Source organism: Salvelinus namaycush, chromosome 40 (genome assembly GCF_016432855.1).
Source record: "Salvelinus namaycush isolate Seneca chromosome 40, SaNama_1.0, whole genome shotgun sequence".
Lineage (NCBI taxonomy): Eukaryota > Metazoa > Chordata > Actinopteri > Salmoniformes > Salmonidae > Salvelinus > Salvelinus namaycush.
The window spans coordinates 17,955,508-17,973,811 of NC_052346.1; the positions used below are offsets into that span (position 1 = coordinate 17,955,508).

The 18,304-nt window shown below is 46.7% G+C and overlaps 2 protein-coding genes across 2 annotated transcripts; one reads left to right on the forward strand and one right to left on the reverse strand.

The window, feature by feature from the left end:
- The first annotated feature begins 371 nt into the window (after window positions 1–371).
- On the forward strand, window positions 372–10,609 carry iqcb1 (IQ motif containing B1). Its single transcript, XM_038979979.1, has 13 exons — window positions 372–614; window positions 731–899; window positions 1,161–1,281; window positions 1,362–1,455; window positions 1,530–1,629; window positions 1,700–1,872; window positions 1,987–2,099; window positions 2,165–2,286; window positions 2,551–2,693; window positions 8,328–8,476; window positions 8,614–8,751; window positions 9,874–10,030; window positions 10,111–10,609. The coding sequence occupies exons 1-13, from the start codon at window positions 509–511 to the stop codon at window positions 10,341–10,343; spliced, it is 1,818 nt and encodes a 605-aa protein (XP_038835907.1). The 5' UTR covers window positions 372–508; the 3' UTR covers window positions 10,344–10,609.
- A 1,205-nt stretch (window positions 10,610–11,814) lies between these two features.
- Window positions 11,815–17,651, reverse strand: tbx19 (T-box transcription factor 19). The gene is made up of 8 exons (XM_038979558.1): window positions 17,422–17,651; window positions 15,512–15,776; window positions 13,686–13,820; window positions 13,275–13,336; window positions 12,685–12,743; window positions 12,418–12,582; window positions 12,121–12,253; window positions 11,815–11,950 (listed from the first exon to the last, which is right to left on the reverse strand). The coding sequence occupies exons 1-8, from the start codon at window positions 17,649–17,651 to the stop codon at window positions 11,815–11,817; spliced, it is 1,185 nt and encodes a 394-aa protein (XP_038835486.1).
- Between the last annotated feature and the right edge of the window lie 653 nt (window positions 17,652–18,304).

Consider the following 18,304-nt stretch of genomic DNA (forward strand, 5'->3'; position numbering starts at 1 on the left):
ATGTAAATTTACAAACAAAACACCACATTTTATTACACTGCAAAAAGAAATTGAACTATATTTTAAGACTATTAAATACAGTGCCAACAAAAAAGCTGTTAGAATTATAAATGTGTGTATGTCCCTTAAGGTTCTTGTGTAATGTGATATTGTACCCCCTAGCCCCGCCCCTAGCCCAAATGTCCTTTGTATATTCTTTATAAATACTTCTGTTCCCCATGTACTTTTTGTATTGATTTGTTAATAAAAAATTAAAAAAATTATGTATTGTAAAGAATGAATGGGAATGGGGCCCTGCTAACTGTAGTCGCAGATTAGTGACGTAGGCAGTGTTGCTGTAGAAACAAATGAAGCTTCCCCGTCAGTGCGTGTGGCAACAAGAGAGCACGAAAATAGATTTCAACTTGATCGTGTCTGGTTTCATTCGAAGAATAATGTAGCTCTTCAATTTTGTATATGATTTTATACTTCAGATCTGGGAGCGAAAGATTACTGTAATAAACTCGCGATGAGTCTCGCTAGAAAGGACACAGACGCCGGGCTACGGGCACTGGTCGCGAGCACAAACATTAAGCCGGAGCAGAAGGTTCCTCAAATTCTCTCAAAATTACAAGGTAAATTAGTTAGCTAACCTTTTTACATTGAAAAACGTGTTATTTTACTTTGCTTGCACTTGTGTGTTATTCCTGATACCCAACTAAGAATCCTTCCTCATTTTTCGACATTGAAGATATTCTGAATAGGATATCTGTCCAAGACGATAGAGAGTTGGGTGCGTTCAAAAACTCCTTGTTCAGCCATGGCATACTTCAATACTGCGCAGGAGACGCCCTCAAACTGAACTATGCCAAAGTTGAAGGAGGCTACGCAACTGCCACTCAGTTGGCAGAAATTCTCAGGTACGATTTTAGAATCTTGATCCACAGAACCACAACAAAAAGGAATAACAAAATATTTGTTGACTGTTACTCTGCACTAAAACAAACAACCCTAGACACTACCAATGGACAATACCTACCCCAGATACTACTTCAAGGCCCTGCTAGAACTGATGGGATGGAATAATAATTGATGCAAGCAGATCTATGAGGGTGGGGGTCATATATCTGTAGTAGTGATTTGACATTGATTTCTTTGTGTGCATATGCAAACTCCTTTAGCTCCTGCTGTGTGGGTGTGGACCTGGGCGGAGACACTGAGGCCTTCCATAGGCGGCTGCTCCCGTCCGTCACAGACAGCCTGCTGTCATTGGCCAGTCGGCTGATGAACAGAGCTTTGGCGGTAAGGGACGTAACGTTTTTTTGAAGTTTGGAATGTCCTCAACAAAAATATGTCTACTGACATCATATCTCTCTCTGTAGGGGAATGGGCAGCCTGAGATGTTTCGTTTCTTCAGGAAGGTGATGGACTCTGTGTGTTGGCTTCTGAAAGCCCATGGTCACCTGGCCACACAAGGTGAGATCTAACGTCCAATACCAAACAGACCCCTTACCTAACTAACGATGCACCCCCTCTTTTCTCTCTCTTAGTCCTGCAGTCAGACCACTATGAGAGGATGTTAATGAGTGAGGAAGAGAGAGTGGGAACCGTGTGTGTGTCACTGTGGCATCAGCTTCTGACAGCTAACAGGTAGCATATCACCACACACACACACACACACACACATCAATTAAATTCATTACCCGCTCTTTCTCTGTAGTGAGTTAGTAGCAGGTTTGGGAAAAGGCCCCTTGTCTGTGATTCTGGATGACGTCGTGTACCGAATGGCTCACACATCCAACCCTGTTGTGGGAGGGGCAGCAATTAGGACGCTCCTCCTGGTTGCCCGGCAACAAGAATCCGCCCTGCAGCTTATCATCCACAGGTTCAAAGGTCAGGGGGTGGGGTTTGCATATTTCCAGGTTACGATATATATCTTTTTTCATGGGTTAACTTTATATGCTTGCAAAAGCAATCTTGATGTTTTTTATGGTTTGTGTGTTGCAGGGTTGGAGGGCATGATTGGTCGAGAATGGAGGGGGCGGGGCTTCGATGAGGAAGTGGACCAACTGATTAAGCTGCTGCACAGAGAAGTCCCCAAACCAGCTGATCACACAGAGGTAAAATATAGTGTGTTTGTTGTTGTTCGTGTGTGTGCGTGCCTTACACTCTCTCTGTGTATCAGACGTGGCCAGAGGAGTGTGTGAGAGCGGCGTGTGTCATCCAGGCAGCGTGGAGATCCTATCAGACCAGGAGGAGAGTGAAGAGTCTGCCCAGAGCTGTCAGATCACTGCAGAGGAGCTTCAGGTGTGTGTCCATGTGTGTGTGTGTGTGTGGGGGCTTTATTTTTTCATCGATCTATGATCGTGTTTTGTATCTCTGTTTTGTATTTGTATTAATGTGTATATTTTTTGTAATTCCAGGGCTCATCTGTAAAATAGACGTTGGTCTCAGCATGATTTCCTGTCAAAATAAAGGTTAAATAAGATCATAATAATTCCAGACAGTTGTGTGGGTGTGTGGGTGTGTGGGTGTGTGTGTGTGTGTGGGTGTGTGTGTGTGTGTGTGTAGGGAGCGGCGACGTAGGAGAGCGCAGCAGGCTCAGGCTGTGTGCTGGGAGGAGGAGCTGAGACTACAGCTGTGTGTCAGGAGACAGAGAGCCAGGAGAGAGTTCCATCAGAAACAACTACAGCTACTACAGTTACTGCCCCCAGGTACACACACACTACCTGTTACAGCAGAGACAGAGAGCCAGGAGAGAGTTCCATCAGAAACAACTACAGCTACTACAGTTACTGCCCCCAGGTACACACACACTACCTGTTACAGCAGAGACAGAGAGTCAGGAGAGAGTTCCATCAGAAACAACTACAGCTACTACAGTTACTGCCCCCAGGTACACACACACTACCTGTTACAGCAGAGACAGAGAGTCAGGAGAGAGTTCCATCAGAAACAACTACAGCTACTACAGTTACTGCCCCCAGGTACACACACACTACCTGTTACAGCAGAGACAGAGAGCCAGGAGAGAGTTCCATCAGAAACAACTACAGCTACTACAGTTACTGCCCCCAGGTACACACACACTACCTGTTACAGCAGAGACAGAGAGTCAGGAGAGAGTTCCATCAGAAACAACTACAGCTACTACAGTTACTGCCCCCAGGTACACACACACTACCTGTTACAGCAGAGACAGAGAGTCAGGAGAGAGTTCCATCAGAAACAACTACAGCTACTACAGTTACTGCCCCCAGGTACACACACACTACCTGTTACAGCAGAGACAGAGAGTCAGGAGAGAGTTCCATCAGAAACAACTACAGCTACTACAGTTACTGCCCCCAGGTACACACACACTACCTGTTACAGCAGAGACAGAGAGTCAGGAGAGAGTTCCATCAGAAACAACTACAGCTACTACAGTTACTGCCCCCAGGTACACACACACTACCTGTTACAGCAGAGACAGAGAGTCAGGAGAGAGTTCCATCAGAAACAACTACAGCTACTACAGTTACTGCCCCCAGGTACACACACACTACCTGTTACAGCAGAGACAGAGAGCCAGGAGAGAGTTCCATCAGAAACAACTACAGCTGCTACAGTTACTGCCCCCAGGTACACACACACTACCTGTTACAGCAGAGACAGAGAGCCAGGAGAGAGTTCCATCAGAAACAACTACAGCTACTACAGTTACTGCCCCCAGGTACACACACACTACCTGTTACAGCAGAGACAGAGAGTCAGGAGAGAGTTCCATCAGAAACAACTACAGCTACTACAGTTACTGCCCCCAGGTACACACACACTACCTGTTACAGCAGAGACAGAGAGTCAGGAGAGAGTTCCATCAGAAACAACTACAGCTACTACAGTTACTGCCCCCAGGTACACACACACTACCTGTTACAGCAGAGACAGAGAGTCAGGAGAGAGTTCCATCAGAAACAACTACAGCTACTACAGTTACTGCCCCCAGGTACACACACACTACCTGTTACAGCAGAGACAGAGAGTCAGGAGAGAGTTCCATCAGAAACAACTACAGCTACTACAGTTACTGCCCCCAGGTACACACACACTACCTGTTACAGCAGAGACAGAGAGCCAGGAGAGAGTTCCATCAGAAACAACTACAGCTACTACAGTTACTGCCCCCAGGTACACACACACTACCTGTTACAGCAGAGACAGAGAGTCAGGAGAGAGTTCCATCAGAAACAACTACAGCTACTACAGTTACTGCCCCCAGGTACACACACACTACCTGTTACAGCAGAGACAGAGAGTCAGGAGAGAGTTCCATCAGAAACAACTACAGCTACTACAGTTACTGCCCCCAGGTACACACACACTACCTGTTACAGCAGAGACAGAGAGTCAGGAGAGAGTTCCATCAGAAACAACTACAGCTACTACAGTTACTGCCCCCAGGTACACACACACTACCTGTTACAGCAGAGACAGAGAGTCAGGAGAGAGTTCCATCAGAAACAACTACAGCTACTACAGTTACTGCCCCCAGGTACACACACACTACCTGTTACAGCAGAGACAGAGAGTCAGGAGAGAGTTCCATCAGAAACAACTACAGCTACTACAGTTACTGCCCCCAGGTACACACACACTACCTGTTACAGCAGAGACAGAGAGCCAGGAGAGAGTTCCATCAGAAACAACTACAGCTACTACAGTTACTGCCCCCAGGTACACACACACTACCTGTTACAGCAGAGACAGAGAGTCAGGAGAGAGTTCCATCAGAAACAACTACAGCTACTACAGTTACTGCCCCCAGGTACACACACACTACCTGTTACAGCAGAGACAGAGAGTCAGGAGAGAGTTCCATCAGAAACAACTACAGCTACTACAGTTACTGCCCCCAGGTACACACACACTACCTGTTACAGCAGAGACAGAGAGTCAGGAGAGAGTTCCATCAGAAACAACTACAGCTACTACAGTTACTGCCCCCAGGTACACACACACTACCTGTTACAGCAGAGACAGAGAGTCAGGAGAGAGTTCCATCAGAAACAACTACAGCTACTACAGTTACTGCCCCCAGGTACACACACACTACCTGTTACAGCAGAGACAGAGAGTCAGGAGAGAGTTCCATCAGAAACAACTACAGCTACTACAGTTACTGCCCCCAGGTACACACACACTACCTGTTACAGCAGAGACAGAGAGTCAGGAGAGAGTTCCATCAGAAACAACTACAGCTACTACAGTTACTGCCCCCAGGTACACACACACTACCTGTTACAGCAGAGACAGAGAGCCAGGAGAGAGTTCCATCAGAAACAACTACAGCTACTACAGTTACTGCCCCCAGGTACACACACACTACCTGTTACAGCAGAGACAGAGAGCCAGGAGAGAGTTCCATCAGAAACAACTACAGCTGCTACAGTTACTGCCCCCAGGTACACACACACTACCTGTTACAGCAGAGACAGAGAGCCAGGAGAGAGTTCCATCAGAAACAACTACAGCTACTACAGTTACTGCCCCCAGGTACACACACACTACCTGTTACAGCAGAGACAGAGAGCCAGGAGAGAGTTCCATCAGAAACAACTACAGCTACTACAGTTACTGCCCCCAGGTACACACACACTACCTGTTACAGCAGAGACAGAGAGCCAGGAGAGAGTTCCATCAGAAACAACTACAGCTACTACAGTTACTGCCCCCAGGTACACACACACTACCTGTTACAGCAGAGACAGAGAGTCAGGAGAGAGTTCCATCAGAAACAACTACAGCTACTACAGTTACTGCCCCCAGGTACACACACACTACCTGTTACAGCAGAGACAGAGAGTCAGGAGAGAGTTCCATCAGAAACAACTACAGCTACTACAGTTACTGCCCCCAGGTACACACACACTACCTGTTACAGCAGAGACAGAGAGTCAGGAGAGAGTTCCATCAGAAACAACTACAGCTGCTACAGTTACTGCCCCCAGGTACACACACACTACCTGTTACAGCAGAGACAGAGAGTCAGGAGAGAGTTCCATCAGAAACAACTACAGCTACTACAGTTACTGCCCCCAGGTACACACACACTACCTGTTACAGCAGAGACAGAGAGTCAGGAGAGAGTTCCATCAGAAACAACTACAGCTGCTACAGTTACTGCCCCCAGGTACACACACACTACCTGTTACAGCAGAGACAGAGAGTCAGGAGAGAGTTCCATCAGAAACAACTACAGCTACTACAGTTACTGCCCCCAGGTACACACACACTACCTGTTACAGCAGAGACAGAGAGTCAGGAGAGAGTTCCATCAGAAACAACTACAGCTACTACAGTTACTGCCCCCAGGTACACACACACTACCTGTTACAGCAGAGACAGAGAGTCAGGAGAGAGTTCCATCAGAAACAACTACAGCTACTACAGTTACTGCCCCCAGGTACACACACACTACCTGTTACAGCAGAGACAGAGAGTCAGGAGAGAGTTCCATCAGAAACAACTACAGCTACTACAGTTACTGCCCCCAGGTACACACACACTACCTGTTACAGCAGAGACAGAGAGTCAGGAGAGAGTTCCATCAGAAACAACTACAGCTACTACAGTTACTGCCCCCAGGTACACACACACTACCTGTTACAGCAGAGACAGAGAGTCAGGAGAGAGTTCCATCAGAAACAACTACAGCTACTACAGTTACTGCCCCCAGGTACACACACACTACCTGTTACAGCAGAGACAGAGAGCCAGGAGAGAGTTCCATCAGAAACAACTACAGCTACTACAGTTACTGCCCCCAGGTACACACACACTACCTGTTACAGCAGAGACAGAGAGTCAGGAGAGAGTTCCATCAGAAACAACTACAGCTACTACAGTTACTGCCCCCAGGTACACACACACTACCTGTTACAGCAGAGACAGAGAGTCAGGAGAGAGTTCCATCAGAAACAACTACAGCTACTACAGTTACTGCCCCCAGGTACACACACACTACCTGTTACAGCAGAGACAGAGCGTCAGGAGAGAGTTCCATCAGAAACAACTACAGCTACTACAGTTACTGCCCCCAGGTACACACACACTACCTGTTACAGCAGAGACAGAGAGCCAGGAGAGAGTTCCATCAGAAACAACTACAGCTACTACAGTTACTGCCCCCAGGTACACACACACTACCTGTTACAGCAGAGACAGAGAGTCAGGAGAGAGTTCCATCAGAAACAACTACAGCTACTACAGTTACTGCCCCCAGGTACACACACACTACCTGTTACAGCAGAGACAGAGAGTCAGGAGAGAGTTCCATCAGAAACAACTACAGCTACTACAGTTACTGCCCCCAGGTACACACACACTACCTGTTACAGCAGAGACAGAGAGCCAGGAGAGAGTTCCATCAGAAACAACTACAGCTACTACAGTTACTGCCCCCAGGTACACACACACTACCTGTTACAGCAGAGACAGAGAGTCAGGAGAGAGTTCCATCAGAAACAACTACAGCTACTACAGTTACTGCCCCCAGGTACACACACACTACCTGTTACAGCAGAGACAGAGCGTCAGGAGAGAGTTCCATCAGAAACAACTACAGCTGCTACAGTTACTGCCCCCAGGTACACACACACTACCTGTTACAGCAGAGACAGAGAGTCAGGAGAGAGTTCCATCAGAAACAACTACAGCTACTACAGTTACTGCCCCCAGGTACACACAAACTACCTGTTACAGCAGAGACAGAGAGTCAGGAGAGAGTTCCATCAGAAACAACTACAGCTACTACAGTTACTGCCCCCAGGTACACACACACTACCTGTTACAGCAGAGACAGAGAGTCAGGAGAGAGTTCCATCAGAAACAACTACAGCTACTACAGTTACTGCCCCCAGGTACACACACACTACCTGTTACAGCAGAGACAGAGAGCCAGGAGAGAGTTCCATCAGAAACAACTACAGCTACTACAGTTACTGCCCCCAGGTACACACACACTACCTGTTACAGCAGAGACAGAGAGCCAGGAGAGAGTTCCATCAGAAACAACTACAGCTACTACAGTTACTGCCCCCAGGTACACACACACTACCTGTTACAGCAGAGACAGAGAGTCAGGAGAGAGTTCCATCAGAAACAACTACAGCTACTACAGTTACTGCCCCCAGGTACACACACACTACCTGTTACAGCAGAGACAGAGCGGAATGATGCCAGTTTGTTTGCTTAGTTAGGCCTGCCATCTACAGCCCTCGTGTGTGTGTGTGTGTGTGTGTGTGTGTGTGTGTGTGTGTGTGTGTGTGTGTGTGTGTGTGTGTGTGTGTGTGTGTGTGTGTGTGTAGGTCAGGTGCAGCAGTACCTCGGGGAGGTGGAGAGGCAGGCTGCGATACAGATCCAGAGGGTTTGGCGAGGCCACCGAGAGAGACGAAACTTCCAGCAACGGAGAAACACACACACACAGCACAGAGCTGCTGTTGTCCTGCAGAGAGCAGTATTAACACGCACTCACATGCACTTCCAATAGACTACCTCTGTTGTAAGCAGAATCTGAACACAGCGATCAAACAAATGTAGCATGCAGCAGCATCTCAATTCATCTTGACAGTTTTTTTGTCCCTCCCCTGTTAGGTCCTTCGCTTTCTGAAGAGGCGGAGAGCTGAGAATGCCCCTCCTTCCCTCTCTCCTTGGATTGGTCCTCGGGGTTTGACTGACAGTCGGAGGGCGGAGCTGAAGAGAGAGGTGGAGGAACATATTGCCCTGCACCCGGTGATTCTGAATATTACTTCAAGTTGTGTGTTTGGTTTTACTGTCCTTGTAGGGACCAGATGTCCTCACAAGGATAGTAAAACAAGGAATATTTGGACAAGTGGGGACATTTCACTTGTCCCCACAAGGAAAAAGGCTGTTTTAGGGTTACAGTTACAATTAGGGTTAGGGGTATTTGGTCCCCACAAGGATAGTAAAACAAATGTGTGTGTCTGTGTAACGGATCTCTCTCTGTGTGTCTGTGTAACGGATCTCTCTGTGTGTCTGTGTAACGGATCTCTCTGTGTCTGTGTAACGGATCTCTGTGTGTCTGTGTAACGGATCTCTCTGTGTCTGTGTAACGGATCTCTCGGTGTCTGTGTAACGGATCTCTCTGTGTGTCTGTGTAACGGATCTCTCTGTGTCTGTGTAACGGATCTCTCTCTGTGTGTCTGTGTAACGGATCTCTCTCTGTGTGTCTGTGTAACGGATCTCTCTGTGTGTCTGTGTAACGGGTCTCTCTCTGTGTGTCTGTGTAACGGGTCTCTCTCTGTGTGTCTGTGTAACGGGTCTCTCTCTGTGTGTCTGTGTAACGGGTCTCTCTCTGTGTGTCTGTGTAACGGGTCTCTCTCTGTGTGTCTGTGTAACGGGTCTCTCTCTGTGTGTCTGTGTAACGGGTCTCTCTCTGTGTGTCTGTGTAACGGGTCTCTCTCTGTGTGTCTGTGTAACGGGTCTCTGTGTGTCTGTGTAACGGGTCTCTGTGTGTCTGTGTAACGGGTCTCTGTGTGTCTGTGTAACGGGTCTCTGTGTGTCTGTGTAACGGGTCTCTCTGTGTGTCTGTGTAACGGGTCTCTCTCTGTGTGTCTGTGTAACGGGTCTCTCTCTGTGTGTCTGTGTAACGGGTCTCTCTCTGTGTGTCTGTGTAACGGGTTTCTCTCTGTGTGTCTGTGTAACGGGTCTCTCTCTGTGTGTCTGTGTAACGGGTGTGTGTGTGTGTAACGATCTCTGTGTGTCTGTGTAACGGGTCTCTCTCTGTGTGTCTGTGTAACGGGTCTCTCTCTGTGTGTCTGTGTAACGGGTCTCTCTCTGTGTGTCTGTGTAACGGGTCTCTCTGTGTGTAACGATCTCTTTCTGTGTGTGTAGTCCTCTGTGGTGTCTCTAGAGGGCAGTAGGGAGCTCCATGCTCAGACCCAAGCCTTGCTGCTCCAGCATCTACAGGGGAGAGAGGCAGAGCTGAGAGAACACACTCACACACACGCCCTGCTGGCACAGATCAACACCGACCTGGAACTACTGCTGAGTAGGTATCACACACGCGCACACCAATCTCTCTTTCTCTCTCTTCCTCTTTCTCTCCCTTCATCCATCTTTCTCTCTTAGATGCCCCCTCACTCAGTGTCGCCACAGTAACCGACTGTGTCGTGTTCAGGAGTCGCTCTGCCCCCGTAGCCGCCCGCGCCCGGCAATCCCACAATGCCTTGCTCCAGGCCGGTCGCCTGCCTTGGTGGAAGATGCTGGGAGATGGTGACATCACCTGTCCAGAATCAGACTCCGTCCACAAAGACCACCCGCTGGAGGCAGAGTTTAACTCTCTGTATTTAGGAGGAAGCTGACAACGTTGTTCCACAACAGTATTGTAACGCTATTATAACATTGTCATAGGGCTGTTGTAATAATGTCATTATGACGTCAAACCTGCTCTGGAATTCAACCAATCATAGGTTTCAGTCTGGACCGTGGTTAGTTGAATCAGGTGTGTTACTGCAGTGGTCTTTTCATCAGTCTCTGTGTGGCTGGTCCCTTAGACTGAAACTCTTCCTTAAGGAATTGTAAAGCAATTTTGTGTACAGAAGTCTGCATTAAAGTTTGTACTTTTCTACTATTATGCCATTGTGTCCTGACTGTAGAGACTTTCAGTCATTATGATAAGTGGAGTTTTTATTTGTTGTCCAACAACTCACATGCCAGTGCTGAATTTGTGTTAACAATGTGCCCAGAGTGCCTAGTGCCTACCCAACGCCAGCAGTCATTATGTTATTACACACATACCAGAAAGATTTGATTGGCCAATGTTTATTTTCAGCGTTTTACAATGAACAGCATTTATCAGACAGAAACATTATCATAAAGCTTACAGAATGAAGGCACAGACATAATACATATTTTTCTGTACCATAGTTTCACATAGTTATTTCTTCTGACTCCTGCATATTAACGCTGGCAGTTTGACATATCTTATTACCAGGGCCCAGAGTTAGTCTGTCCGGGCCTGGGGCCAGAGTTAGTCTGTCAGGGCTGAACCACAAACATAGAAGGATAAGTCATTTGAAAGCAGGCAGAGACATTTAGGGCTTGATTCAATCAGATCCACTTTATCCAACATCCACTTAGCCGTGGTTTCGGCGGTGCCAGAGGTAGGACTGCGTTAGGAGCTGTCAAATCCACAAGCGGCTCCTGGCATTATACCTAAAGCGGACATTGCCATTGGCTGCACGGAGTGGCATGAACAGAAATCCCATGCAGCCTTGTTTGTAAGTCAGAACAGTGGAATATGAGATGTAATCTACACCTCCATTATGATGATAGAAACTATTTGGTTGAATGGTTTTCAATGTGAGCGTCATTATTTCTATACAGCCTTTCTCCTTCTGAACTTGTAACGCGAGTGGGACAGTGTGGCTTCGTGACAATGATCGCACGAGCAGCTGCTCGCCGATGCAGTTCCACCTCCAGCAACGCCAAAACATCCGCTATGCAGGTGTCTGCTGTTGCCGGTTAACGCTTGATCTGATTGAATCTAGGCCTTCGTTTTTTGAGGTGCACACACACTAACACATTTGTATGGCATCACATGCGCACACACGTTGGTCGCCTTCCCCTGCTCAGACGTTGCATTCATCAACCAGTGGTTCCGTGCCACGTCATCAACTGTGCTGTCGGGCATCAGATGAAAGGTGGTTAGCTGATACTTAAAATACCTTTCCAGAAGATGTAACATCTGGCAACGCCTGGGCAGAGGAACGCCTATTATCTAACATGTGTTAATTAAAGGGCTTCCAGGGCCGGGTCCCAGGGCAGTACTGATCATGCCCATGTGGGCATCGACCAATCACATAGTTTGTTAGTAGGAATGGGTGGAGACAGGTGGCCAACCGGGTCCGCCCAGCCGGACGTGATTGGGTGGCTGTGGGTGGCCCTCGCTGTTGATTGGTCCGTGAAGCTGGGCACAGGGAGAAGAGGCAGGACTCCCGTCTGTACACCCGACCGTCCACAAACAAGGGTACTGACTGAGGACACACACCTTGCTTTATAAACAAAAACTCTGTAGATTCTAAAGAGCTATATCATGTCGTATTCTACTTATTCTATATCTATGTTTTCGTGTCGTACCTGCTGCTATTGGTGGACGGGGGTGAGGAGGGTGTGGCCACGGGTAGGGCTGAGGAGGAGGGGCCGGGGGAGGAGACACTGGACCAGCCATCAGGACCCCCAGACAACACCTGTAGCCCCTCAGACAGAGAGACTGGAGGGAGAGTTGGAGATGAGGGTGACGAGGAGAGCGAGACAGAGGAGCGGAGAACGAGAGGGACAAGGGAAGCGGTCAGACTGGTGTGATAGCTTAAATTTTCAACTAAAGTTAAAAAAGGATTTGGAAGAGAGAGATGGAGAGATGGCGGTGTGTCTCACCAGAAGTGTGCGTGCGGTGCGGCAGGTAGGAGGGGGGGTAGGGAGCTGGCCTGGGGGGGTAGTGCTTGTACCCATGAGGGGGGGCGAGAGGCAGACCCCCGCTATAGGGGAAGCTAGGACCCCCACCTGAACACAGCGAGTCTGGGTTAGACAGAAACCAGCCACCTATGGGAAGAGGAAACATACACGGTTGTAAAGTGTATTACTGTTATTTAGTAGATTCAAATCATTCAATTTGAATCAAATTAGTCCTAAAGGCCCACTCACAGTGTTGAATTCCCATATGGCTATCAAATGGGGACTCCAATGGACTGTTCGGGTGGTTCCTGCAAAGAGAATAATTCAATGATAACCTATATGAGTTCACTCTGTGAACTGGTGCGATTCAAAGAAGCAAGAGATACAGCGTTACAGTGCCTAGTGTGAGACCTGTGCTAACCATGCTAATTGTGTTAGCAAATATGTGTAAACAGCTAAGGTTGTGTGTGTGTGTGTGTGTGTGTGTGTGTGTGTGTGTGTGTGTGTGTGTGTGTGTGTGTGTGTGTGTGTGTGTGTGTGTGTGTGTGTGTGTGTGTGTGTGTGTGTGTGTGTGTGTGTGTGTGCGCGTGCGTGCATGCGTGCATGTGATAGAAGCTCCAGTTTCTCTCACACACTTCACACTGCCTCTTCAACAAGCCTCACATAGAGATGGTGAACTAGGCTTTAAACAGCTAATAACGACCCGCTAATCGCTTCCCGTTTCAGGAGCTAACGCTAGCCCTCAGTGATATCATAATGGGACAAGCTAATGCTAACATGCAGTAATATCATAGCGATATCCTGGTAGGAGACCCTAGCAGGTACAGATGAGGCCTTACCTCTCTTTGGCATCCAGGAAAGCCTTAGCGAACGGGTTGTATTTGATCTTCAGAGCGGTGATCTTCAGAGGGAAATAAACAATGTTACTGACTGTAACATACACACATTTTTAGGCGCTCTGGCTTAATCAAGAAGTTTAATTGTGAACTCTGGATGATGACGCTGATTCAATGACAGTTGATATTACGTACCAGTAGTGACTCAATCTTTCAAGTAGACAGTGTGTGTGTGTGTGTGTGTGTGTGTGTGTGTGTGTGTGTGTGTGTGTGTGTGTGTGTGTGTGTGTGTGTGTGTGTGTGTGTGTGTGAATGCGCGCATGTGTGTGAATGCGCGCGCGTGTGTGTGTGTGTGTGCATGTTTGTTTTTGTGTGTGTGTGTGTGTGTGTGTGTGTGTGTGTGAGAGCAGTCACCTCTTCATTCTGGTAGGCAGTGACAGCGATGAACTGTGTGTCGCTGAAAGAGACGTTAGTGACCATTCGGTGGCTTCCGCCCACTCTCACAATGTGGAGCTGAGGTTCATACTTATGGAGAGAGTTCAACATGATCTGGAGGGAGAGAGGAGAGGAGAGGAGAGGAGAGGAGAGGAGAGGAGAGGAGAGGAGAGGAGAGGAGAGGAGAGGAGAGGAGAGGAGAGGAGAGGAGAGGAGAGGAGAGGAATAGAGCGAGAAGGAGGCAATGAAAGAAGAGAATGGAGAGGAGAGAAAGAAAGAGAGTAGGTACAACTCATAAACCTGGGCAGGCCTACATTATGACAGTTTGAGGGAGAGGTGTGCAGGAACAAATAGACTACAGTCCTTACAATATTACTTCAGTACTGTCCGTTCTAGCATAAAATCTAGTCTCTCGTTTTCTCTCTATCTCTCTCTCAATCCCTCACTCCACCAATTAACCAATTACAGCCCTCAGAGAGAGGACAAAACAAACTGTTTTTTATTCTAATTGGGAGCTTAGCTTCACCTCTCACACCAGCCAGCTGCCCAGGGCTCTCTCTCCCTGTCTGTCTCTCTGTCTCTCTCTCTGTCTGTGTCTCTCTCTCTCTCTCTCTCTCTCGCTCTCTCTGTCTGTTTCTCTCTCTGTCTCTCTCTCTCTGTCTGTGTGTGTGTTGTTTTTGTTTGCGTGTGCATGTGTGTGTGTACTTGCTCTAGTTGGAGTGTGTGTGGGCTTTTTAAATATGCTGTTTTTGCCTCCATCTCTCTATAAAACATCTGAAGGACTGATGGAAAATCAATTTTGCATAGTAAAAAAAAACACAGGTAATTACCATAATGTACAACTAACCACTGCAATTATTTAATTATGCCTCGGCTCTTCTTTACCGGACCCAATGCCAACACACATTACCTGCCAGTCAGAGGTGTGTGTGTGTGTGTGTGTGTGTGTGCACGCGCGCATGTGTGTGCACGCGCGCATGTGTGTGTATGCGTGTGTGTGTCCGTGTCTGTGTTTGTTTGTTTGGGTTATGGGTTCATGTAAATACCATGAAAAAAAATTGGACGATCACAGCGGTAAGTGTGTGCGTGTGCATGCACGTATGTGTGTGTGGCCCCTGGAGGGCCTCCTGGAGTGGGCAGCTCTCAGCAGGAAGTGCATTAAACCTCCGAGAGCCAATTAAGAGCTGTTTATCTGGTTCCCGTGGAGACAGGGGCCACGGGGTGAAGTGGGCAAGGAGAGGGGCCCTAAGCAGGGCACTAATTGTATAAGTGCACACTTGATGTTTTGCTTTTCAGGGTAACAAACAGAGATTAGAGGAAAGACAAGGATTATGAAAAGATCCATGACAGAAGGGCCCCTCCACTGGGGATATAGAGCTGCGTTTACACAGGCAGCCACATTCTGAAATTTTTCCCAATTATTGGCAAAAGAGCTGATCTGATTGGACAAAAGACCAATTACAAAAAAAAGATCAGAATTGGACTGCCTGTGTAAATGTAGCCTAGCTGGCCTTTAATTCACCCGCTGCATACAAGGAAGACCACCTGAGAAAGGAAAATTGGAGAGTGGTTAGCGGTCTACTGCTAGAGGAGGAAGGACAGGAACATTATATCTATTTATATATTTTATTTTAGTAGAACTTTAGAATTTGCCTGAAGAAATATGAAATAAATCAAATGCAACATCATGAAGTTAGTGAGGTATCTAGTGCAGCTGGGGATGTACTGGTGAGTTTTGGCTTAGCCCCAGAAACAAAGCTAGAGTCTATAGACTGACTGTGTGTGTGTGTGTATGTATGCTCTACCTGTCCACCTCCGTTGAGCTTGTTGGTGAGTTTGACCTTACTGAAGGAGACAGGTGCCTTCATCCAGTGGGCTCCGAAGTTGGGTGAGTCAGGATGGATGTACACACAACCATTACCGGCAGGCTCCGGTTTACCGGCTGTAACCCACTCCCCGTTAACGTACTTCCAGCGGTGGCTGTCAGCTGGCTGGAAGTCCAGCAGGAAAGAGTACATGGCGTTGGGGTCCAGACCCGATACACTCACTTTCAGCACCGGAAACATCCGCCTGGAACACCACAGTAGGAACGCACAAATTAATACACGTACACACACACACACACACACACACACACACACACACACACACACACACACACACACACACACACACACACACACACACACACCCCAACTCTAAACTCACTCAGACTTTTTTGGACTTTTTTTCAGACTCTTTTTACTTTTATTAAATTAATTTTTGTTTTCCCCAAATAAAAACGTTCTGAAGTGGCCAACGTGTAAATGGACAGACACCCACCAGGTGAGCTGACCTGCCACTACAACGCGCGCTGGACTGGTCAAGCCGCCGCCCCTCAGAGCATGAGAGGGTCAGCACAAAAGTGGCCACGCGCTAGAAAAATCTATTAAACCGTCCGATACACTACGAGCAATACTAAGTATAGAACGCAGATTTTTTTTTTTAAACTAACATGTTTTCTTAATTTAAGAATGTGGCGATAAATATAGCCAGTAACAACCAGCTTGTCGAGGTTTGCAGTCGGATTTTTGGAACAGAGTGTTCCAAACTAATGTTTTGTGGACGAATCAAATAGACTATAAACATATCAAATATTAATTAATGACATGAAAGACACGAGACTATACAATTAAACAGAATCAATTTGAATAACTCTGCAACTCTGCCATAAGCCATAAACCTTAGGCTATATGGGATCATGATAAAGGAATATGTCACTGATATTTTCAAAACACACTTTTATGACTCTCCTTGTCTTAAAATATTTTCTGGCTTACAATATTTGGCTTGAACTTTCTCAAACTCAACTAACATAAGCTCAATATTTCTGGTTGTTAAAATGTATCACGCTACCCTTTTGTTAAAATGTAGGCTGTTACACTTTTCAGCTCTAATAAGTATAAGAAAAAAATGTTTCTGCCTATTCCTAAATAACTAATATTATTCAATAGCACTTGGTCTTAAATTACAGATAGGCCTATGTAATTAATAGTTTTCGCTTGGATCTAATTCTTATGAAATCGTAATGATTATATAGGAATAGAAAGCTGAAGTTGAAAAAAGGGCTGAACTAAAAGATTCGACCAAGATGCGTTTTGGAAGAAGTGCGTAATTGAAAATGGAATCATCAATTGAAATCGAATGGTCTCTTAATTGGGTAATTGATTCAAAGCCCTCTAATATAACATATGTGTTAGAAGTTTTAGAGTGATATGTGTGACAGAGAAATATAGGTTTTTGTATAGGTTTGAATTCTGCTGCATGTGTTCATAAAATGAATTTAGCAATGGGTGGATACATATAATGGGTGATCAAATGACCAAACTTTTGAAACTTGCATTTGGTATTGTCTGTATGTTTGTCTGCGAATCTCCTCAATAAATGTCCTCTTGCGGTTGAGGATCAATAAAATATCTTTGACTATTCAAAAATGCTCGTCTATCTCACTATTTGGGGCTCCCTAGTGGCGCAGCGGTCTAAGGCACTGCATTTCAGTGCTTCACTACAGAATCCAGGCTGTATCACAACCGGCCGTGATTGGGAGTCCCATAGGGCGGCGCACAATTGGCTCAGCGTCGTCCGGGTTTGGTGTAGGCCGTCATTGTAAATAATATTTTTTCTTAACTGAATAGTTAAAGGTAAAGGTAAAAAATTATAATTAGCTCGAGCTCACCTGCCGCTCTTGGTGACTATCATCTCATTGGTGACTTCCTTAAACTTCCGCCACAGTTCCGCTTCCTCGAGCGTCACCTTCAGCTGCTTCTCGGTGGGGTCCCCCTTCTCGCGCCCCGCTTGCAACTCGCTCTCCACCACGCTTAGCAGTCGCGAGATACAGCACTGGCTGGCAGGACCAGGGCAGGGGGTACCCCCAGCCCTGCCTTCAGCTAAACCCTCAACCTTCATTTGGGGACCTCAACGAGGTTAAAGGCTACCTCTCAAATAAGACTGATGTTTTCTCTAAAGAAAGTTTAAAATTAGGTAAAACAAATATCTTACTCACAAATATCTCACCCAGCAGGTGATGGGGAAAAAACGTCGTTAGAATCGGTTAGATTGAAACAAAACAAATGAATTCCCATGTGGGTGTTTTAGCCATGAGGATTATAAACTGCAGTTGAAAATTAATGCGACACTGGTGCGGAGCACAAGACAGGTTCGGCCGGCCGGTCATGTGATCAACTCTCACTAATTTACCATTTATAGAGCGTCATTTGTCAGAGGGAGAGAGGAAGAGCGAGAGAGGAAGAGGGAGGGAGAGAGAGTTTCTTTGATGAGCTAGCCTAGACCTTAAAGGGTCAATCTGAAGTTGCTACATCTAATTTTGGACCTAATTTTGAGCATAAAGTGTAAATGCCTCATGAACTAAGTTTAACTGTAAAACCTCAACATAACCCAAACGTTAAGCTTGTAAACATTGTAAATGTAAACAAACACTGTTGCCTATAGCCTGAAAACATGCTTAAAACTACAACTTGTATATAATGGATCATCAGTCCTTGCATCGATAGCTTGGTCTATGCATTTGAGAGTGGTTACAATTCCCAGGCACATCCCTC